Genomic DNA, 23986 nt, shown 5'->3' on the forward strand with positions numbered 1-23986 from the left:
TAATGGCCTTTCCTTCCTAGCAAAGCAGTTAAAACAGCACTACAACCCACGCTTGCTAGCATCGTTCCCAAGCAGCTCTTGCAGCAGCAGTAACAGCAGTCCATGCAGGGTTCCAAGGTTGCCTTGGCAATAGCCGTTTCTACCACCCAGACAGCAGAGGCCACCGTTGCAGCTATAGGGGGTCCCTGGGATACATCCCCTTTTCCGTTGTTTCGGATATCCATCGCTAATCAATAGGGGAATGTGTTCTGATTCATGTTGGTCCTGATCTGCATATCTGTGGTTTGCACAGATCGGGACCGACGTAAATTGGAACATGTTCCCCTATTATACAGTACAGTACTTGCATCCACCAGTGGCCCACAGGGCCGCCAATTAACTCCTCCCCCTTCCTCCCTCATGTGCCTCCTGCCTGCCATAATCAGCTGTTAGGCAGTGTTCAAGAGGTGGGGGAGGTGAGGGAGGAGCGGGAATGGGGGACTCCTTCCCGTCCCTCCCAATGCCTCCTGCCTGCTGCGATCAGCCATTAGGTGGCATTCAGGAGGCGCGGAGGGAGGGGGAGAAGTGGGGATGGGGTGCTTGGAGGAGAAGGCAGAACTGGACGGGAAGAGGCGGTGCGGCCCAGAGTACAATACTGTCCTGTACTCATCATGAGTGCAAAATGCGTTCAAAGTGTTAAGAGTGGGCCTGTGTCTAAGAGGCAACATAAGAGTGTAACATTAGAAGTGAAATTAGATGTTATAAAGCATATTGAAAGAGGTAAGCATGCAGCTGATGTTGTTCATATTCTCGGTTTACTTGCTTCAATGGTACGTTCAATTTTTAAGAGTGCTGCTTGAATTCGTGAAAGCACTAGAAGTGCTACAAAATTGTCATCAATGAAGATAATGAAACAGAGAAGCAGTACAATGGAGAAGATGGAATGTTTGCTGATTGGATTGATGACCTCCATGAAAAGAAAATGACTGTGAATTTAAGCTTGATTCAGGAGAAGGCCAAAAGCCTGTACACCGATTTAAAGGAAAGAGAGGGAAAGAGCTCAACAGCAGAAAAGGAGGCCTTCAATGCTAGTTGTGGGTGGTTCTACAGATTTCAGAAGTGTGCCAATCTACATAATGTAAAAGTCACAGGAGAAGCGGCTAGTGCGGATGAAGAAGCAGCTGAAGTGTTTCCTACACAGCTATACACAATTGTTTCTGAAGGTGGCTACTCTTCAAAACAAGTTTTTAACGTTGATGAGATGGGCCTTCACTGGGAGAAGATACCAACGAGGACTTATATTTCTCATGCTGAAAAGACTGCCCCTTGGTGCAAAGCTTCAAAAGATCACTTAACCCTTCTGCTTAGGGGAAACGCAGAAGGCAATTATAAGTTGAAGCCCTTGCTTGTTTACCACAGTGAAAACTCAAGAGCAATGAGGGGCTACGTCAAGTCTTGTCTCCCCGTAGTTTGCTGGATAATTTGCTTCTGCTGGATAATGCAAGCCCATGAACTGGACTATGAAGCCCTCTGCCCGAACGTCAAGGTCCTATTTTTGCCACACAATACCACATTGTTGCTGCAGCTTATGGACCAGGATGTAATGGCCACATTCAAGGCTTACTATCTACAGAGGACGTTCTCCATGCTGATTAAGGAGATGGCAGGTGAAGGAAAGCCCAGTGTAAAGGAGTTTTGGAAGTCCTACAACATCTTGCACAGCATGGAAAACATTGACGCGTCATGGGAAGAGGTCACTTTGCAATGTATGAACAGCGTTTGGCGCCGTGCATGCCCAGATGCTGTCCACAGCTTCATGGGATTTGATGCCATTCCTGCTCTTGAGCAAGAAATTGTCAAGTTGGCAAAGGATGTCAGCTTCAAGGAGGTGAAGAAGGATGATGTACAGAAGTTGTTGGAGTCTCACGCTGAACAATTGACAAATGAGAAATGGACTGAGCTGGACCAACAATGGATATCTGAAGAAAGCAAAGATGATGATGATGATGACGACGACATAGGGCAGGAAACCAGGAGTTTGGCAACAAAGAATCTCTCCTGTTTCTTTGGATTGCTGGATGAGATGATGGAAATCATACAGAGCGGTGATCCTTTTCATGAATGGTCTGCCCATGTCCCCAGAGCTCTCAATGATGCACTGGCTTGTTACACGGAGATCTATCATTCAAAAATTCATGCAGGAGAACAGACATTGATAAAATCCTTTTTTAAGACTTCTGCAACCAAAAAGTCAGCCACGGAAAAGCCAGCCCAAGAAAACCCAGCCACCACCCCTACCTAAGTTTAGCGTAATTGACTCTGTTTTATACTATATTGCTGTACTGTATTTACTGTATTAAAATGTTCTATGTGTTTGAATGGTAGGGTTCTACATTATTTTATTAAATGTTTTATGTGTAAAATGTGTACTATTTAACCTGCCATTGCAAAAAGATACACTGTTTAGGCAAAAAGAGCATTGTCATAGGTGAGTGTGGTGAAGTAGTGAACGGATCCCCGTTATTCTATTATTTCTTATGGGGAACAATTCCCTGGTATATGTTGTGTATACCTTTTCAAGAACACAACCCCAATATATACAGGCGACCCTCTGTACCTCAGCAGCAGCCAAGCAGGCTTCTATATATGCTCCCTGAGGAGAAACTTTACCTCAGTGGAAGCAGGCAGCCCCTTGAACAACAACACAGTTTGCCATCAGTGCTCCCTGAACATCGCTCCCAAAGCATAGATCAGGGGTCTGAAACTCCTGGCCCGTGGGCCATCTGCAGTCTGCGACCTTCTCCAGTGTGGCCTGCAGGGCTCCAGCAGTTTTAGGGCCGGGTCTCTCCCTTGGCCTCACCCCCTAGGTGATTTACAATGGCCCGGGGCCCTGGCAGTGCAGCGGAGCTGAGCGGCATCTGCCTGCTCGCTCCATGTGTCTGCTGGCCCCTCCCTGCCGCCCCGGAGCAGGGCGAGGCTATGCCTCCGTGCGCTGCCCCTGTCCCGAGCACCCAATGAGAACCTGCAGGGGCGGTGCCTGGGGGCATCAGCGCGTGGAGGCCCCCCACCCCGCCTTGCCCCAGGTAAGCGCCACCCCTCCAACCCCCTCCCAGAGCCTGCACCCTCACCCCTTTCCCACATACCCCTCCCACCCCCAAACTCCCTCCCAGAACCTGCAACCCCACCTTTTCCCCCCCACCTCCAAACTCCCTCCCAGAGCCTGCACCCTCCCTTCCCACACACACCATCCCGCCTCCAAACTCCCTCCCAGAGCCTGCAACTCCACCCCCTCCTCCTGCACCGCCATCCCCTGCCTCAGGCCAGAGCCTGCACCCAGCGCCCAAACTCCATCCTAGAGCCTGCACGCCAGGGCCCCTGCCCCACCCAAATTCCCTCCCAGAGCCCAACCTCTCACCCCTTCTGCACACAAATCCCCTACCTCAGGCCTCCTCTCCCACCCAAATGCCTTCCCAGAACCGTGGGCAGGTGGGGGGTGGAGTTGGGGGGGGGCAGAATTTTGGGAGGTGGATTCTGGGTGGCATGAGTGACATTATTGGCCCGCTGGGAGGATTTGAGGACTGGCACTGACCCTAAGCTAAATTGAGTTTGAGACCCCTGGCATAGAGCAGAAGGACTTCTAACATGATTTAGAGGGATTATTAAGAAAGCCCTTATAAGTCCAGTCTTTCTTTTATTTTACTGTCCTAGAATGTATGGGCTTCAAGTGTAAATAAAGCTGGATGTTTGTGGTCTGAGTGAGATCTGCTCCTACCCATTTAGTAACCGCCAGGCCAGTACTTACAAGATGCTTAGTTTAAGTATTTAATATTGAATGTTTAATTAACCTATTGTTAGATGCTTGAGTGTTATAAGGTATAAAGTAGAAAGCAAATGATTCTGTTATATAGTTCTATGCCAGATTAAAATTATTATAGTGTTGCATTTTTTATTTGCCATGCCATTTCATTCCCTTTCTAACTGTAACCCTATTATATCTATCTCTATTCTTTCACTGTCACCACTCACTTCTAAATAAATATTACTTTTGCTTTCAAAGATTTACTGCTTAACTGTCTATTCTTGATCAGAGGGCTATATTCGTGTCCTTTCAAGGGAAGTTAGCTTGCCACGGCTTTCCCTGGAAATTCCTTAATTACCGGAATAGATAAATTAAGAATAAAGGTTTTAAATTAAAAAGTGTTTTTAGGAAAACTTATTGGTTCGATATAATTGGTCTCAAATCTTCTGTTCCTATCTGGTTTGATAGGAACATTCCAAGGAAAATCTTGAAAGTGAACCTTGTGAAGCTTACTCACCCACAGATTTTTAATGAAGGGGGGGTACAATATAATCCTATATTATTATCAAGACTTAAAAAGTCTATCAGAAACTGATAAGCAGGGACAGTATGGAAAACATGGAGAAAGCCAGCAGGTGCCAAGGGCAGTGAGCAAGTAAGAAGCCCAGCATCCTTCTCCAGCTGCTAAGAAAGGTGAGAGTGGGTGTTAGGTGCCTGTACCTTCCCTATTAAGCTGACTGGTCGTTGTCACAACTTTGAAACTATATTCCCTTTACCTTCATTTTTGGGGCCTTCTTTCTAGTCTCTTCCTCTCCCTCCTGCCCAGTTTGTTTCATCCTCCTAACTTCTGCAGGAGCTCATCTAGCTTCTTAGGCCTTGTCTACACTACAAGACTATTTCGAATCTACTTCAGTCGAATTTGTGGATTCGACCTTATGAAGTCGAATTTGTGTATCCACAGTAAATACACTAATTCGAATTTCTGAGTCCACATTAACGGGGCCGGCGTCGACTTTCGAAGCGGTGCACTGTGGGAAGCTATCCCACAGTTCCCGCAGTCCCCGCTGCCCATTGGAATGCTGGGTAGAGCTCCCAATGCCTGCTGGGGGGAAAAATGTGTCAAGGGTGGTTTTGGGTAACTGTCGTCATCAAACTGTCAATCACGCCCTCCCTCCATGAAAACGCCGGCGGGAAATCTGTTCGCGCCCTTCTCTGGTCGGTTACAGCGCGGACGCCACAGCACTGCGAGCATGGAGCCCGCTGCGATCATCGCTGCACTTATGGCCGTTGTCAACTCCTCGCACCTTATCGTCCACCTCTTCCACAGTCAGCTGCTGAGAAATCGGGCGAGGAGGCTCCGTCAGCGCGGTGAGGAGAGTGGCGCAGACCTCTCACAAAGCAGGGTACGCCGCGCAGTGGAGATCATGGTGGCAATGGGTCAAGTTCATGGTGTGGAACGGCGATTCTGGGCCCGGGAAACAAGCACGGACTGGTGGGACCGCATAGTGCTGCAGGTCTGGGATGAAACAGAGTGGCTGCGAAACTTCAGGATGCGTAAGGGCACTTTCCTTGAACTCTGTGACTTGCTGGCCCCTGCCCTGAAGCGCCAGGACACACGGATGCAAGCAGCCCTGAGTGTGCAGAAGCGAGTGGCCATAGCCCTCTGGAAACTTGCAACGCCAGACAGCTACCGGTCAGTAGCGAACCACTTTGGCGTGGGCAAATCTACCGTGGGGGTTGCTGTGATTCAAGTAGCCCACGCAATCGTTGAGCAACTGCTCTCAAAGGTAGTGACTCTCGGAAACGTCCAGGTCGTCATTGATGGCTTCGCCGCGATGGGATTCCCAAACTGCGGTGGGGCTATAGATGGGACTCACATCCCTATCCTGGCACCAGCCCACCAGGCCAGCCAGTATATTAACCGAAAGGGCTACTTTTCAATGGTGCTGCAAGCACTGGTGGACCATAGGGGACGTTTTACCAACATCTTCGTCGGGTGGGCGGGCAAGGTTCATGACGTGCGTGTGTTCAGGAACTCTGGTCTGTTTAGACGCCTCCAGGCAGGAACTTTCTTCCTGGACCACAAAATAACGGTTGGGGATGTGCAGATGCCTACAGTGATCCTTGGGGACCCAGCCTACCCGCTAATGCCCTGGCTCATGAAGCCCTATACAGGCGCCTTGGACAGTGAGAAGGAACTCTTCAACTACCGGCTGAGCAAGTGCAGAATGGTGGTGGAGTGTGCTTTCGGACGTCTCAAGGGGAGATGGCGGAGCTTACTGACTCGCTCGGACATCAGCGAAAAGAATATCTCCGTAGTTATTGCTGCTTGCTGTGTGCTCCACAATCTCTGTGAGAGCAAGGGCGAGACCTTTTTGGCCGGATGGGAGGTTGAGGCAAATCGCCTGGCTGCTGTTTACGCTCAGCCAGACACCCGTGCCGAAAGAATATCCCAGCGGGAAGCGCTGTGTATCCGGGAGGCTTTGAAAGCAAGTTTCCTCGGAGAGCAGGGTAACCTATGACTCTCCACTTGATTTTAAGAGAAGCTGATCCTGGGCCTGTGTCTCTATGTGTTGAGTGAGATCTGCGGTACATACCCCGTTCTCCAAGTTTCCCCCACTTCCAAAACACAAATTAAACTGAACAGTAATTGTTAATAAATCTTTCTTTTACTTTGCATTTCTGTTCAGGGGTTGAAACATGGATGCATACTGTGCTGGGTACGGTGCGCACTGATGTACAGACCGCTTGTACAATAGAGGAATGACAGCCTCCTGCTCCTACATAGGTCTCTGGGGTGGGGGACGGTTGCAGGTGGTTGTGCATGAAGGGGTGGGTTTGCAGGAAGGGGTGGGTTTGCAGGAAGGGGCGAGGGGTGCCATCTTTGGATAGGGGTTTGGATGACGGCTGTGGGCTGTGGGTTTGGGCATAGGAAGGGGTGAGGGGTGTGGGGGAAGGGTGAGTATCTGTCTGTGGATGAGGGCTCTTGTTGGGGCTCAGGGCAGCGGAGAGGCTCGTGGCTACGGTGGAAGTGCATGGTAAGGGCAGCCTGCCTTAACATTCGGGGATGGCAGGCGCTAGGACCCTGGACAAGCGTACACATCACCGAATGAACCGGGGCAGCATACACCACACAGACTGACCCTGGTGCCTAGTGACTGCAGTCTGTGTGTGCCCTGCAGTTGACCCTGCCCCCAAGTCTGTACGCTGGTAATGTAGGCTATCCAGTGCAATTAAAATTCCCCCCCCCCTACACACAAAGTCTTCTTACACGAAAAACGTGAAGGAAACAGTGAATAACAGCAAACCACTTTTAATAATCTACTACACAGTGGGGGGATGAAACTTGGATTTGGGCCTGGGTGATCCTGTAAGGGAAGTGCTTCTACAAATTTATAGCGTGAGAGGTGTCTGGTACATTAGCGCTCTGCTGTGGTGCAGTGACAGTTCTCACGGCCCCTACCGCCCCTCCTTCTTGTAATTTTGGGTGAGGGGGGGACAGGACTTCTTGGCGTTGGAGGGTGTTTGCAGATACAATGCAGGGGGGCTCTCTCCTCCTGCCTGCGGTCCTGCAGAACATCTACAAGGCGCCGGAGCGTGTCCGTTTGCTCCCTCATTAGCCCAAGCAGCGTTTGAGTCGCCTGCTGGTCTTCCTGCCGCCACCTATCCTCCCGTTCGATGTGTGTGCGATGCTGCTGACATAGGGTCTCCCTCCACTGGCTCTGCTCTGCCGCCTCGGCTGTGGAGCAGGCCATCAGTTCCGCGAACATCTCGTCCCTAGTCTTTTTTTTTCGCCGCCTAATGTTAGCCAGCCTCTGCGAGGTGGATGACGGGGCAGTCCGGGAAAGAGCCGAAGCTGTGTGATGGGAAAAAGTAAGTGATTTCCTTGAACAGATACATGTTTGCGAACAGTGAACACAGTCTAGTCAGTTTCTGTGAACAAGACCATACAGGGCACCTAGTCTCACGAGATCTCAGGACAAGTTCGAGATTTCGGAATACGCTTTCAGTGGTTGCGGTCTTGCACAGGAGAGATGCCAAGCGGGGAGGGACAGCTGAATCCGTCTAGCAGCCAGTCCTGGTAAGCCTTACAGTAGAGTCTGCTTAACAGTTAATGGATAGCTGTGCCCTCCCGCTAAAGGCAATCTGGAAAGCATAAAGTCTGAGCCTTTTCCAGCCCCTCCCGGCAGTGCACGGGAAAGATCACTGTATGCTTTTCCTCTGTGGCCTCCAACACGTGGCTGTTAAGCGAGGGTCATTCTTATGCAAAGTAAAAGTCTACCATTCACAATAGTAACAGTACACTAATTGCCCTAATTAGATGCAGCACTTCCAGAACGGCATTACCCTGAGGCGGGTCACTCAGAGTCAGAGAGAGCGGATGCTAAGAGAAGCCCTGCACAGACCAGGACCATATGCTGCCATGCTTGTGGAGGCGATGATTCCCCTTTACATTAGGATGGCCTGGCGCGGAAGAGTGTGCTTCCACGGAGCACCAAATAAGGCACCTCTCCCCAGGAACCTCCTGCGGAGGCTTTTCGAGCACCTCTTTGAGAGCTTTGTTGAACTGTCCCAGGAGGATTATTGTTCAATCCCTATATGTGTGGACCTACTTTTTATATAGTTTGACATTGAAAATTTTTTATATAGTATTTCTATTTTTTCTATACCTGTTTTTTAAAAAATAAATGTTTCCATGTTTATAGCACTTACCGCCTGATCCTTCCCCTGATTCTGAGTCCGGGTTAACGGGCGGGGACGGTTGGTAGGGGATCTCTGTGAGGGTGATGAAGAGATCCTGGCTGTCAGGGCAAGCGGTATTGTGTTCGCTGTCGCCTGCGCCATCGTCCACAAACCCTTCCTCATCTTCCCCATCGGCGAACATCGCCGAGGAACTGTCCAGGTACACTATGCCATCCTCAGAGTCCACGGTCACTGGTGGGGCAGTGGTGGCAGACCCACCGAGAATGGCATGCAGTGCCTCGTAGAAGCGGCACGTCTGGGGCTGTGCTCCGGAGCGTCCGTTTGCCGCTCTGACTTTTTGGTAACCTTGTCTCAGGTCCTTGACTTTCACACGGCACTGCATCGCATCCCGGCTGTATCCTTTGTCTATCATGGCTTTGGAGACCTTCTCAAAGGCCTTTGCATTCCGCTTGTTGGAGCGCAGCTCCGAGAGCACAGACTCCTCGCCCCACACAGCGATCAGATCCAGGACTTCCCGGTCAGTCCATGCTGGGGACCTCTTTCTATTCTTGGATTGCCCGGACTCCTCTGCTGGAGAGCTCTGCATCGTTGCAGGTGCTGCGGAGCTCGCCCCGATGTCCAACCAGGACGTCAGATTCAAAGTGCCCAGACAGGAAAAGGAATTCAAATTTTCCTGGGTCGTTTCCTGTGTGGCTGGTCAGAGCATCCAAGCTCGGACTGCTGTCCAGAGCGTCAACAGAGTGGTGCAGTGTGGGATAGCTCCCGGAGCTACTAAGTTCGATTAGCATCCACACCTAGCCTAATTCCAGCTAGCCATGTCGAATTTAGCACTACTCCACCTGTCGGGGTGGAGTACCAAATTCGAACTAAAGAGCCCTCTAGTTCGAATTAAATGGCTTCCTGGTGTGGACGGTTGAGCGGTTAGTTCGAATTAACGCTGCTAAATTCGACTTAAAGTCCTAGTGTAGACCAGGCCTTAAATGACTGCAGATTGAAAGCCAGAAACTGACAAGACTTCAGTTAGTTTTACTGTGTTTCCCAAGCCTGTTAGGAACAGGCAGTGTGAATGGCCAAAATATTGTCAATTTCCTTTCACTGCTGACAGCTGTCATCCTTGCATCCCAGGAAGTTTCATAAACCCTACTTGGATGTTTCAATCTGATACATTATTTTTTATCACCTCATAACAGATCATTAGTAAGTACCTATTGCTCACTTGAACTCCAACCTGCAAGTGAGTCCATGCAGGTGAATCCCTGCATACGTGCAGAGCCCTGTTGACTCAAAGCTTGCCCAGTCATTTGCAGGATCAGGGTCTTAAAAAGAATATCAGTAACACTGATAATTTGATAATCAATAAAATGACTATACAAGTTTTAAAAATATATTTATGTAGCATGACATTTAATAATTATCAGCTTTATCTCTTTCTCCACAATGTACATGTATTGTACCATATCACTGTATTGTTTATTGCAACCATCTGCTGAAAAATGATATGGAAATTAAAGTTTATGGTGCAGTCCTGCTTCCACTCTTGCTTGGTGCTCACTTATTTGAAGGAAAGAAAATCTCAGTAGGTATCAATTTTAATGCACTTATTATATTTCCGTCTTCTCATGGAAAATTCTGTTCTACAATACTATAAATCCTTGTACGTACAGGTAACCCATTGTACCTGAATCTGCTCTCCTACTGGTGTCAATCTATACTAATAGCACTAAAATCAAACGAATCACACCAATGTAAAAGCATAGTAAGGGACAGGATAATCAGGTCCACTAGCTTCTCCTCTGAGTGAGGGTGGGCAGGCCGGAGTCTTTATTCCTTAATGTTGGAGATGTGCTCGTGGGATGGGGAGAGGGAGGAAGGGGGGGGTGGGTTCGAGTATGTGTCACTTAGCAGTGACTTCCCTCCCTCCCGCACAATGACCCCACCCCGCTCGGAGCGCTCGAGTAAATAAGCAGCGGCCCCGGCTTCCCACCGCCCGCGCCGCAGCTGGGCCAGTCCCTCCCACGCCCCTGCTCTTCCCACCCGGCCCCGGTCTCAGTCGCGTCGCCCCGCCCCGCCTCTCGCGATGTTGCTAGGGGGGCCGCGAGACGGCGCAGCAGGCGCGTGGCTAGTTGCTAAGGGTCGGCGCTTCCGCGAGCGGTCGCTGCGAGCAGTGGGGGGGAAGCGGCGCTGGAGCCCCCGCCGTTGTCCCAAGGTGACTCCCGCCCCCCGGGAGCGCGGCGCTGCGGGGGAACCTCCAGCCCCACGTCCGCTCCTTCGCCCTGGAGGCCTCCCGGGGCCTGGCTCCCGGGCTGGCACCTGCCCCTCCGCCGGGCCTGGCGCAGTGACTCGCTCCCAGCCCCTGCCCGGGCTGGGATCCCGGCGGGGAAGGGGGCGTCTGTGCGCGGCTGCCGGGCCCGCTCCTGTGCGAACCAACCGGGCGGTGCTGCGCGGGGCGGGGTCAGCCTGGATCCAGGGAGAGGGCCCCGCCCCGCCCCGGGGGGTGTCCGCGGGTCACGCGTAGTGTGGTGATGTTCAGCCCCCGCCCCCCGGTAACGCTGAAACAGACGCGCTGAGTTAAGGCCCCAGCCGCCCCCCGTCACCTCATGTCCGGGCAGCCCCCGCCGAAGCGGCTCCAGGACGCTGCGGAGCCTTAGCCAGGCGGGGGGAGCCGCGTTCCCAGCCCCACGAATCAAGGGTGTTTCCTCCGCCCTGGGCAGCGGTGAGGCGGCCGCCAGCCGCCAGGGTAAACTCGCCCGCCCCTACGCGGGTTTCCGGGCGTCTTGGGCACTGCACAGTAACGGGGTAGAAGCGTCCGGGGCAGCCAGCAGTTCAATTGTGTGGGTTTTTTAAAAGCGGCTGAGTTGCTTCAAATCTGTAGGTTTGACAGGCACCTTCTTTAGGCGGGGAGTGACAAGGGCCCGTATTCTGATTTCAGCAGTTGATGTGGATGAAGGTAATTGACATCACTTATGTTGTCAAGTGCACAGAGTACTGTTATTTGTAACCACTGTAAATTAAAAATCAGGCTGCTCTCTCAAAATTTTGAAAGGGACCTTACCCATTATTCATTTTGGCCTGTGCCCATTTATTTTTCTTTATAATATATAAGAAAGGTCTGAAAAACTGCTCCACCCCTCAAAAAACTCCCTCCCCACACATTACCTCCACTTGTTTCCATTAGAAATTCAGGTAATTTCTAGTCTGGACTCCTAGCAAAATGATTATATCATAGGTGTCAAGAGTACATGTTGAGCAATTGAATGGAATAGGAATTTTTAGTCAGACAGTTTTAAAATGCTGTTAATTTATTATTGAAGCTAAATTGATTTTAACATTTTGGATTAACATGGCTTTTGGTAAAATTCATTACCCCCTACTCCTTTGTTCAGGGGCGGCTCTACGTTTTTGGCCGCCCCAAGCAGTCATGCGCGGGAGGCGCCCCGGAGCCGCGGGAGCAGCTGACCTCCCGCGGGCATGACTGCAGAGGGACCGCTGGTCCCGCGTGGCTCGGCTGGACCTCCGCGGCTGCGGACGGTTCGCGGGTCCGGCGGCTCCGGTGGACCTCCCGCAGGCATGACTGCGGCAGGTCCACCGGCCCAGCCTGCCGCCCTCCCCGGCCGCAGGGGACGCCCCCTAGATTTTGCCGCCCTAGGCACCAGCTTGTTTTGCTGGTGCCTAGAGCCGCCCCTGCCTTTGTTTAGAATGTTAAAGTTTAGTCCTACAAGCTTTTTCTCACGGATGGACCGTTATTCTTATGGAGCTGTGAACAGGGCTCTGACTACATGGATCATTTTACAGGACAGGTCATAGACATCACAACGGAGAGGTCCTATATCAAAACCAGGGAAAACTAGACTTGACATTTCAGTTAACCTTCAGTTAAAAGGTAGATCTAAATCTTTCAGGGAATCAAAAAACAAACAAACAAACAAAAAGTGTCAATTAAAAAAAAACACTTTTATGTTGTCCCTTTCAGCTGATGGTGTTTTAAACCAAATGAGTTTATTCAGAGCAAACTAGAAACAGTATTCATGATGTTTTTACAAACACTTTGCAATGGTCTTTCTTCCTTTGTTTTAATTTTTAGATGTGCCTGTTAACCAATACTCTAAATTTTTACACAGTTTAAAAACACCAGGTTGTTTGTGCGTGTGTGTATGTATATATATGTGGGGTGTGTGTGTGTGTGTATATATAAAAAACATTAAAATGTTAAATGACTCTTACTAAGGGGTTGAAGATTACATGTGGAAATATCAAATTCACAAACTGATAATAGAAACACTTGTGAGGATGTGTCATTTACCTCCTTGGAATGCATTGAGTTTGATTAATTTTTTAGAAAGACTGAGGTTTTTAAAAATAGGGAATGGACACCATGGAGTTGTAAGAATATGACAGAGAATGTAGCCTATTTTAAAGCTATTTCTGACATGCTTTTTTTGGTAGCAAGAAACTTGAGCTAATTTTGAATAGTGTTTGATCAAAATGAAATGTTGTTGTTGTACAAGTTTACTAGTTTGGCAAAGGAAAATGTTAAACCAATTAAAATAATGCCTGAAAATAGTATTTTAGTAGAGTTGCAAGCCCTGGATTGTATTAAATGTGACTCTAATCAATGATGTTTTGCCACAATTTGAATTCACTTTTGAAATATAAAAATCTCCACTATCATTAGATAAACGATTCAAATTGTGAACGTTATTGACTGTTGAAATATTGTTCAGGTTTTAAATATTAGAAATCTTCTGTGGAAAGTGGGTCCTTAAATTGTTCTGGGTATTTTTTTTTTTTTGGATTCGTTAATAGTGGTTGTTAGTGGCAGTTATTCATCATAGAGATTATATTAACTTTTGCATATCTCATTTATATACAGGAGTTTAAAAGTTTTTAGATTACTTTTTTTCAAATGATAAAAAAGCACTAATAGTCTCAAAATCATCCTTCCTTGATACAGATTATGAAAAATCCAATCACTGCTGGGGAGTAGGAAACTTTCCTTGGAAAACGAGATGCTTAAGCCATTACTCTAGGCAAAAATAAAGCTTTCCTTCATTCGAAAGAGTAAAGAGTAAACCTTCACAACATGAGCTGACGCAAGGATGTCTTGCTGCCTTGGCATACAGACAGCTCTAATGCCTTACTTTTGCTGCTCATAATTTTCTTAGGCCTCTGTAGAGTGAAATTTACAAGTCTCTGGTCAGGCCACTGTGATATTGACAGCCATGTGGACAGTTTAAAAAATGATGTTGATTTCACTTCCTCTTGATGTTGGGAAAACTATGAGCACCAGCCAAGTCAGGCCCTGAAGCTATTCTTGGGGAGGAGAATCCAAAAATCAGAGGTTGTGGGAGGATGTTGAATAGGAGAGATCCTTTGGACTATAGAAGGCCCTGTGGTGAACTGAGAAAAGAAAGTAATTTCTCCCTTCTAACATGCAAACTGGTCCATGCTGTAAATTTATCAAGCATATATTAGTCAGAGGCTTATAAGAGGGGTTCCAGTCCCAGGGCATCTTCCTAATAAGACTCCCAACACCCTTTCATTTTTCAGACATGCTTATGTATATGAAGGGTTGGGAGATGGGTTTTGGGTTTCTCGTCAAGGTATTCTCTCTAGATCTTATAAAAATATAGGGGCCTCCTCACCAATATCTGCTGCTATCTAACAGGCTTAGACCTCTGAGTAGTAAAGTGTTCAAGGGCTTGTCTGCATAAAAACTGGAAACAAAATAAATTGATTGTAGTTCTCTCACTTTTAGTTATTTCAGTGTAAGGCTGAGTGTGGGCATCTTTATTTCAGATTAAGAGTGTCCTATTTCAATTTAAATTAAGTAGATAAGAAATTGATTTGCTGTTTTGAAGTAGGGCACTCATAAATGGAAATAAACTTCTTAAATCCTTTCTCTGTATGAATACAATTATATGTATATTACAGTTTTTGGCAAAGTGAGGGTGACCAGAGGGAAAAAAAGTGATATTTGTATGAGAGATTACTACTCTTATTTTAGGATATTGAGAAAACAGACATAGGAAATGTACAGTTACAGTACTTTCATATGTTTCACACAGATGTCTCATTTCTCTTGTGAAGATGAAGCTCTGTTACAGTCTATGCTCAGACAATTACTGCAGAGTGTGAAGGAAAAAATCACAGGAGCACCATCAGTGGAATGTGCTGAAGAGATTCTTTTACATTTGGAAGAAACAGATGAAAATTTTCACAAGTAAAAATATTTTTGTTATTTTAATTTTATGGAGTCATCTAAGTGCTGTCAACTGTTCTATGAAGGGAAAATGTTTACTACCTGTATTGACTTATATATAAGAAAATACTTTTAACTTCCCTATTACCGATGAGCTCTGGAAGAATGTTACTTCAGAGATTTAATAAACTATATTTTACTAGTTCTTATTTTTTTTCTTCTGTTGGCATTTTCTTTCTTCTTTGGCTGAAATATTATCAATAGAGTAAATGATTCTTCAGGGAAAATTCATTGTCTCTAAATTTATTTAATTAACTCTGATAAAAGTACTACATTCAGAGACAAACGAGCTAGGAAAAAAATCCTAATTGAAGGTTGCCAGATTTTTGTAATTGCTGTTGGGGTCCTCATTATTGTTCCTCATGTAGGTGAAATACAAGCAAGATGGCTAAAATATGATCTTTTACAGGCACCTTTCACAGTTAGTCCTTAGCCAACTCTCTTTTTATATATTTGATAGGATTTCTGTTAGAAACTAGAATTTATTACATTTTGAATAAAACTGAAACTCTTCTCTATTACCTGTAACGACTTTTGTATGTCCAACTTGTGCTGATGCACACTCACATATTTACCTACGTACTGTGCTCAAATTCTCCTGAGGCCACACTCATCTTTGCACTTCACCTCCATTACACAAACACAATATTGTAATGGCTTTGTGCTCAGGCTTCTAGCTAATAGAATGTATTTTGCTACATGGCAGATTTTATGACACAGTTGTGAGGTCTGAGAGAAGTCATCTAACTTATATGAACTGAATGATGTTTAAGCTTTCGTGGGTGAATACCCACTTTCTCAGATGATGACTGTGTGCATCTGACAAAGTGGGTATTCACCCACGAAAGCTTATGCTCCAATATGTCTGTTAGTCTATAAAGTGCCACAGGACTCTTTTGTTGCTTTTTTCAGATCCAGACTAAGCTAGCTTACCCCTCTGATACTGAAAGAAGTTTAATTGTTAAAACCCGGGTTCTGTGACCTTCATTTCTTCTGCAAAAGCCAGTGACCTCAAAAATATCTTTAAATAATGCAAGGCAGTGCATTAACGGCACTCTTTATACTTTAACTAGGTGTCAGTGATGTGTTGTTAGTAGCAAGCTACCCGACATCTCTGAACTTGGATGATAGCAAGTAAGTAAAGTAAAAAACAGAAATGACTCTAAGCTATTTTTAAAACTAAATTCAGAATTTTAATGCCTTCACGTTTTCTTTTAATGATTTTAGATTTAGGGTTGTGCAATTGAGCAGTCCAAAAATAAATGGTCAGTGGACCAGTCAAGTGTTTGTCAAAGTATTTTAAAGTACTGATTAATTAGAACAGTAAAAAATAAACAAAAAGTAAGATTTTTTTATGGCCTCCAACAGGCTTAGTCTTAGATGCTTATGCCTAATTACAAAAAACCCCAAATTACTTAACTAGGTTATTTTAACTTAGAAAAATGTGAAAAACAATTAAATGAAGCTTTAAAAATGAAAGAAGGACCAGGATGCAATCAAAAAAGATAGGCCATTGCCTGCATTGAGGAATTCTTGCTGGAATATTTGACAATATTTGGCCATGATCAAATAATAGGCAGTTATCTGATAACTATTTAACTGGTCAATCGACTGGCTCTCCAAGCCTATTTATGTCTTAAATGGTTTTATTTCTAAAATTTATTTTTCACCTGTAACTTGTATTATGCAATTGTTAATGCCATTTTAATGCTAATATCGCTGCAGCCACTCAGAATTTGAGCTCTAGATCAGGGGTTCTTAACCTTTTTCTTTCTGAGGCCCTCCCAACATGCTATAAAAATTCCATAGCCCATCTGTGCCACAACTGTTCTGTTTATAAAATCCAGAGCCAGCATTAGAGTGTATCAAGCAGGGCAATTGTCTGTGGCCGTGGGCCGCAGGAGGCCCCATGAAGCTAAGTTGCTTGCACTTGGGGTTGGGCTTCAGCCCTGCTGCGGTGGGGCTCCGGCTTCAGCTTTTTGCCCTGGGCCCCAGTGAGTCTAATGCTGACCCTGCTTGATGGACTCCCTGAAACTTTTTTGCAGCCCCTGAGGGGGACCCAGACCACCAACTGAGAACTGCTGCTCTAGATCAGTGGGTGTTGAACATGAGAAGAAAAGTGGTTGTACAGATATCATTTTTACAATTACATTTTAATTTCTGGACAGTAACACATTTGAATTAAAATAAAGTGACTTGCACATTATAAAATGTGGAATTAAGTTTTCTGATGTTTCTGCAGAAACATTTGTAGCTTCTGGCAACATACTCCCCTCCACAAATGGTGTAAAAGTACACAGAAAATTCTACAAGGTTCATCTTTTAGGAGCTCATCGTGCTCAAAGAAAATGAGTTGAGGGATTGAAAGAGAGGAAAGGAGATGATCCTAGAAATGCTATGGGGAAAGCAGTCTCAATCTGGAGCAGCAAAGATGAGGGTTAGCTTCTTGGGGGTCCTCGGCTTTTCACTCTTCTTAGCAAGTTTCTGTGTGAGCCATGTTGCTATTGACTGTCCCCCACCGCCTGTGCCTGTGCTATAACACAGTTAGGAGTCAAAGATACTTAATTCTAATCTTACCAGAATTAACTTGCAATGAATTTCAGTAAGAAAATCTAGTAATGCTTGATGGAGCATGCATCACAGTCACTGTACTGGAGTTGTACCCCTATGAGGTTCTTCTTTCAACTGAACCATAGATCCCTGGTGATGTAGATGGGCTTTCATTGGTTCATGAAGGGGTGGCAATATGCCATGGAGACTCTGCTCCCCCAGTTCCTTTACCCTTTTCTTCTTCTTTGATGTTGAACAGCAGGAAACATGGAGCCCTTAATTCGAGTCTGCTGCAGAAGGACAGAATGGATGACACTTCTCTTTTCAAAGTTCAGTCAAAGCTGATTCACATCAATAATCTAGGATCTTTGGATTTTTTTTTTTAAATAATCAGATTTACTTTGTTTTCTTCAGACTTGGGGAACACTAACAATATAGCTTGATTGGAACTTGCATGCCTGTGCAGAAATTTGACTTCTCCATTATTTTGTTACAGATTAGTGAAAAAGATGAAAGAATGCTGCAAGGAGCAACACTGTAGTGTCGACTATAAAATAAATGTAGTCTCTCTTTAGGACTACAGTCTTTCTCTGCAGCAAATACACTGTGCTGTGATCTCTAAATTATTATTATTATTTGAGAGAATGAAGCAGTTACTGCAAAAATAAATTTTCTGCAAACAAAAAAGAGAAAAAAGACTTATGAAAACTTTCATTTGACAGACTGCCACAGTGCTGTTTTTTTATAGTAAGAGTAATGACTGAGCTAACCTTATAAACAAGTGAAAGGAGAAAAAGACAGAAAATGAATGGAGAAGTTAGTTACCTTTTTCCTTGAAATGCATTTATGTTGCCTCTACTAGCAGTGACAATAAAATATGAAAGGGAATAAATGGAAGAGGAAATAATTTAGAGCCATTACACTTAAAGTGACTTAAGGTAGTCAGGAGTTTAATCTGATGAAAAGAACATTATATGAAATAGTTGGTATAAAAATGACTTGACTTTCTTACTCGTTTTTAAAATGTTCAAGAAAAAAGAAACTACGGCAGCAACTGCAACAGCTGCTTTTGTTTTCATGTGCACTTTCCAGGATTGGACAGTTCATGTAATAAAGCCAGTATATCATATATAAGCACGTTCACTCCATATATTGATCCTTCTCAATTCACAGAAAGTACCTGCTCACATACTCTCACTTTGCATCCATGTTTGATATAATGAAAATGTAGTATAATTCTACAAACAACTGTTGTGCAGTCGCTGTTGTGGTAACTTGCTGTATGTCTTGCCCCTAATGCAAAATAAACTAATTATCAAGATTACATTGCTCATGTAGTGTGGACATCTTTTTAAAAAGTTACTTCAAATAAGCCTGAAGCTACAGACTAGTCCTCAATGCGGACTATTGCTTTTTGTTCATTTGAAAGCTAGTAATTCTAATTTAACAAAGTTATGACTGTGAAAATTGCTTAATGAAACTACAACATAGAAAATTTCCTTAAGGTTCCACGTACACATGTAAATACAGATATGCTGTTTATGGCCCTGATTTAGTAAAGCACTTAAGCATGTGCTTATGTCCCATTTGCTTTAATGATGTAAGCAACTTTTGTCCTGAATAGGGATGTTTTCTTGCATGGAGGGGCATGATCATGCAACTAGTGAATTGTGCACTGGTTGGTTCAAGAGCTCACTAGTTCTTGCTGGAAGAGCTTGTAAATGGAGTTCAGATTTTTTCCTTGACAAACTCCAGTAATTTAAATGCAAAAGACTGCATTAATGCGATGTGAAGATTGCAAAGCTAAAATCAAAAAGTCAGGAAACTCAAAAGTTAAGCTTTCAACAAGTTTTAACTCAACTGCATAGCATTTATGTGCTGTTGTCCAGCTATACTGAAAGAAGGACAGAAGATATTTGATATGGGTTTAATCAGGCTGCAACTTTATTATTAGATGTCTGGGACTACCTGGCAGATAAAATTGTGCATTATAGGTAACCCCAAGTTCATTCCATAATTACCAAGGGGGCTTCTGCCAGCTCTCCCTCTTTTTCCATCCAGATCCACCCAGCAAATCCATTGCTGGGACTTTACCATCCACTCCCCCTTGTAGGAGGGTTAAGTTGAGCTCTAAGAAAAGGGGGTTGGTTCTCTGCCATGCCAATCATAGGAGTCCTCATCCCCCTTTTCTTTTTAAGTCCTTTTCCAGGCCATTTATCTGGTCACTGTATACCTTCCCTGTGGAGTACCTGCACTGGACATCTGCCCCACACTTAAATAATGAGTTGTGACATACAGCCTACTGCCCTTCATGCCATGCATGAAAAAAGCACTTCCTGAACCCACTGTGGGGAACATGGAAAAAAACCCAAATCCACCTACGCTAATCTGGTGGTAAAGGAAAAATTCCTTCCCAGCCCCCCCTAAAGAAGGGGTGGCTAGTGCACTGCCCACATCAGGTTTTGACCAAACCTGGTATCTCAACACCTAAAGGGGAGGGGAGGGAAAGTGGGTGCTGCCTCCGCTTGCTCCATGTAAAAGTGGCCTTCACACACAGGGCTGCTCCATTTAAACCCTTCTGCTCATCCAGTTCCGAGGGATTGAGTCAGCGTCGTCATGTTGGTTCCTTGTTCTCTTTTGCAGCAGTTTTCCTCTCTCTCTCCTCCCAGCCATAAAACACTGTTCCCTTCAATAGGTTAGCCAGACAAATCCTCCCACCCCCTGCTTAAAGGTGTGGTTTCATTTTCTCTACCAATTTTCCTAGTTACATGTATAACTTGGATCAATTATTACTAATTGTCATAACGTATGCTTCAAGGTACTTTTTTTTATCAGTGCATTAACGTTAATGTTCTTGGAGCCTTAACTTTTGCATTTCCTAACACTTTATAATTTTTGACTGTGGCAGCCTTAATATGTCATCAGTATAGATCTTTGCATTTAGGGGAAGATTTTCATAGGCACAAAAGCGAATTATGACTTACTGAGATATTCTTTTCATATGATATACCAATACTGAAGACATTCAAGAAAATCAAAATTGTTTGTTTGGTGCATAGATTCTGGAATTAGGGGTGCTGGGGGTGTGGCAGCTCTCCCTGATTTGAAGTGGCGTCCATCATATACAAGATTTACAGTTTGGTTCTATGGCTCTCAGCACCCCACCTATACAAATTGTCCCAGTGCCTCTGGTTTGGTGTCTGAACTTTTCACTCGTCTGAAAAACTCTTTAATTCTTAAAAGTACTGATACTTATAGAGATGTGTCTGCTGGAAAAATGTTGCATATGTAATGCTGAAAATGTTTGGAAGATGAATATCATGAAATACATTGCATTTTAATTTCTGGATATTTGTTTCAGCTATGAGTTTGTGAAATACCTTAGACAATACATATGTAGCACTCTGGGCTCTGTGATTGAAGAAGAAACAGAAAAATGTACCTCTGCTCAAAATCAGGGTGAAGGATCTGGTTATGACACTCTTGTCCAACATGTTACAAAGAAGACTCGGGAATCAAAAGAGTGAGTATGTGCACAGGATACATATAAAATTCCATTTTAAAAAATATGCAGTTGGCAGGATTGTCTGGCCCATCTTACTCTTTTTTCCTTTCATATTTTTTCAGTCAGTAATTCTTAATTATAATATTTATGGATGAAGGTACTTTGGTTCTAAAATCTATTTTTTTGTCATTTATAACTTTCCTCACAGATTGTCTTTTGGGTTGAAATTCCTCATGATTGTCTTATCTTGGAAATGAAACTATATTGCTGTCTAGGAAGGTTTGAAGACAATCCATTGAACTATTTAAGATTTCTGACTTTGTGTGGTTAGGGGATTATTTAGGATTTTGGTGGCACTTAAATTCAAATAGCTGTATTTTAAATTTCACACTTGATTTACAAATAGTCCTATATGATATATGAGGTCTTTGTCAAATATAGATGTGTGTATCTGAGAAATAATTTGTTTATGCACAATTTTTAAATTTCCTTATAGATTTAAGTGGACACTGAACATGATTATCTAGATATACATATGTTGAAAGATGTAATTCAACTAAAGTGGATTAGTTGCACTTTTTAAAAATCCTGTCTGCATACAAATTCTCTGGTCTATGTTACATATCAGAACCATATTTATAATCATGTTAGGGGACATGTGAGTTGTAGCCAGATTTCTTGAGATAATGGTTTATTTAGTGAAGGCATGACCTTAAATGGAAAGCCCATGTATATGCCAGATAATTCTTACAACCTGGTTAGCCATCCCTTCTTTGCAGATTCTCTTGATTCTCTTGCACAGTACAAACTTCATCTCTATTTGTTGTGTTGTGAATAGAAAGTGATTTTGTTACCAAACCCATTTGTTTTGATTTTAAGTTCTCAGTTCATCAGGAAGTGAAAACAATCAAAGTTTGTTTCCGTGTTGATAGAAATTCATTTTTAAATGCTTGCTTTCAGAAGACTTCACATCTAAAAGGAAACAAAACAACTGAAGTTTTAAACTATGTTTAAATAGTTTCTTGTACATGCCACCTGTTCCAAAATTTGTCACATTATGACTGCAAGAAATTCAGTGCTCTGATAATGTTCTGTTTGGGTCTCACAGTCTAGTAGGTATGATTTCAAGACTATTGTAGCCCCTATCGTGGATAACTATAGTCTCCTTGTTATTAGCTTGATATATAACTATTTAAGTGGATGGGGGGGGGGTCTGTCTTGGGAATTTGACCTTTTGATTATGAGCTATACATTTAATGATGATACTTCTGAAATAATTTTGGTAATATATAGGTAGGTCATACTACAATTGTCAGATACATAGAAGAACATAAATTGTTGGGCAAAAGTCAACATGGTTTCTGTAAAGGGAAATCATGTCCTACTAATCTATTTGAGTTCTTTGAAGGGGTCAACAAACATGTGGATGAGGGGGATCCAGTGGACATAGTGTACTTAGATTTCCAGAAAGCCTTTGACAAGGTCCCTTAATTAATTAAATTAATTAATTTTAATTAAACAAAATTAAATTTGGTTTAATTTACTAAACCAAAGGCTTTTACGTAAATTAAGTTGTCATGGGCTAAGAGGGAAGATCCTTTCATGGACTGAGAACTGGTTAAAGGACAGGGAACAAAGGGTAGGAATAAATGGTAAATTTTCAGAATGGAGAGGGGTAACTAGTGGTGTTCCCCAAGGGTCAGCCCTAGGACCAATCCTATTCAATTTATTTCAAAATGATCTGGAGAAAGGGGTAAACGGTGAGGTGGCAAAGTTTACAAATGATACTAAACTGCTCAAGATAGTTAAGACCAAAGCAGACTGTGAAGAACTTCAGAAAGATCTCACAAAACTAAGTGATGGGGCAACAAAAGGGCAAATGAAATTTAATGTGGATAAATGTAAAGTAATGCACATTGGAAAAAATACCCCCAACTATACATACGATATGATGGGGGGGCTAATTTAGCTACAACTAATCAGGAAAGAGATCTTGGAGTCATCGTGGATAGTTCTCTGAAGATGTCCACACAGTGTGCAGTGGCAGTCAAAAAAGCAAACAGGATGTTAGAATTATTAAAAAAAGGATGGAGACTATCTTATTGCCCTTATATAAATCCACGGTACGCCCGCATCTTGAATACTGTGTACAAATGTGGTCTTCTCATCTCAAAAAAGATATACTGGCATTAGAAAAGGTTCAGAGAGGCAACTAAAATGATTAGGGTTTGGAAAGGGTCCCATATGAAGGGAGATTAAAGAGGCTTGGACTTTTCAGCTTGGAAAAGAGGAGATTAAGGGGGGATACGATAGAGGTATGTAAAATCATGAGTGGTGTGGAGAAAGTGAATAAGGAAAAGTTATTTACTTATTCCCATAATATAAGAACTAGGGGCCACCAAATGAAATTAATAGGCAGCAGGTTTAAAACAAATAAAAGGATGTTCTTCCTCAAACAGAGCACAGTCAACTTGTATAACTCCTTGCCTGAGGAGGTTGTGAAGGCTAGGATTATAACAGGGTTTAAAAGAGAACTAGATAAATGCATGGTGGTTAAGTCCAATAATGGCTATTAACCAGGATGGGTAAGGAATGGTGTCCCTAGCCTCTGTTTGTCAGAGGGTGGAGATGGATGGCAGGAGAGAGATCACTTGATCATTACCTGTTAGGTTCACTCCCTCTGGGGCACCTGGCATTGGCCACTGTTGGCAGACAGGATACTGGGCTGGATGGACCTTTGGTCTGACCCAGTATTGTCATACTTATGTTCTCATTCTTATGTTCTTAAGAAGAAATTTGAAGTTTTATTGCAGGATGAAATCATTGCATGAGCAAGTTAATTAATTAGTGTCTAATTGTTATTTACAAATTACTTTAGAAACACGTAGCAAAAATATCTTTTATAAGTCAATCATTTACATTTAGAGACTACAAATCAGTTCTCTCCTTTTGGCACTAAATATAATAGTTTGTGGGATGTGCTTTTGAACTAAGCTTTTGAACTTCATATGTGTAAAGTTACCCATGTGTCTAAGTCTTGCAGGATTAGGGCAAAGCTCCCATTAACTTTAATTATGCAGGATCAGGGCCCAGGGTCTTCCTGAGCAGTTGCAATGCCAGGTTTGTTCTTTAATGTGAAGTCTTTAGCTGTCTCTCCCTCAAAAGATATACTAGCTTACATTAGCATAAT

General features: G+C 44.0%; 1 protein-coding gene and 1 long non-coding RNA gene across 6 annotated transcripts in view; one reads left to right on the forward strand and one right to left on the reverse strand.

The window, feature by feature from the left end:
* Positions 1 to 11200, reverse strand: part of LOC120400350 — a 41599-nt gene extending 30399 nt beyond the window's left edge. Inside the window, exon 1 of the long non-coding RNA XR_005595755.1 lies at positions 11077 to 11200. This is a non-coding gene — a long non-coding RNA (uncharacterized LOC120400350). The remainder of the gene's footprint in view (positions 1 to 11076) is intronic.
* The window catches only part of TBC1D32 (TBC1 domain family member 32), a 156821-nt gene continuing 143334 nt past the window's right edge, over positions 10500 to 23986 (forward strand). Inside the window, exons 1-4 of one of the 5 annotated variants that reach the window (XM_039528782.1) lie at positions 10555 to 10688; positions 11355 to 11429; positions 14548 to 14702; positions 20653 to 20814. In XM_039528782.1, coding sequence (XP_039384716.1) covers positions 11418 to 11429; positions 14548 to 14702; positions 20653 to 20814 — 329 coding nt within the window. In that variant the 5' untranslated portion in view covers positions 10555 to 10688; positions 11355 to 11417. Of the gene's footprint in view, positions 10689 to 11253; positions 11430 to 14547; positions 14703 to 15814; positions 15876 to 20652; positions 20815 to 23986 lie in introns of those variants that run through there. The other 4 variants (XM_039528781.1, XM_039528783.1, XM_039528780.1 and 1 more) reach the window with 4 other exon arrangements.

This window comes from Mauremys reevesii, linkage group 3, assembly GCF_016161935.1.
Source record: "Mauremys reevesii isolate NIE-2019 linkage group 3, ASM1616193v1, whole genome shotgun sequence".
Classification (NCBI taxonomy): domain Eukaryota; kingdom Metazoa; phylum Chordata; order Testudines; family Geoemydidae; genus Mauremys; species Mauremys reevesii.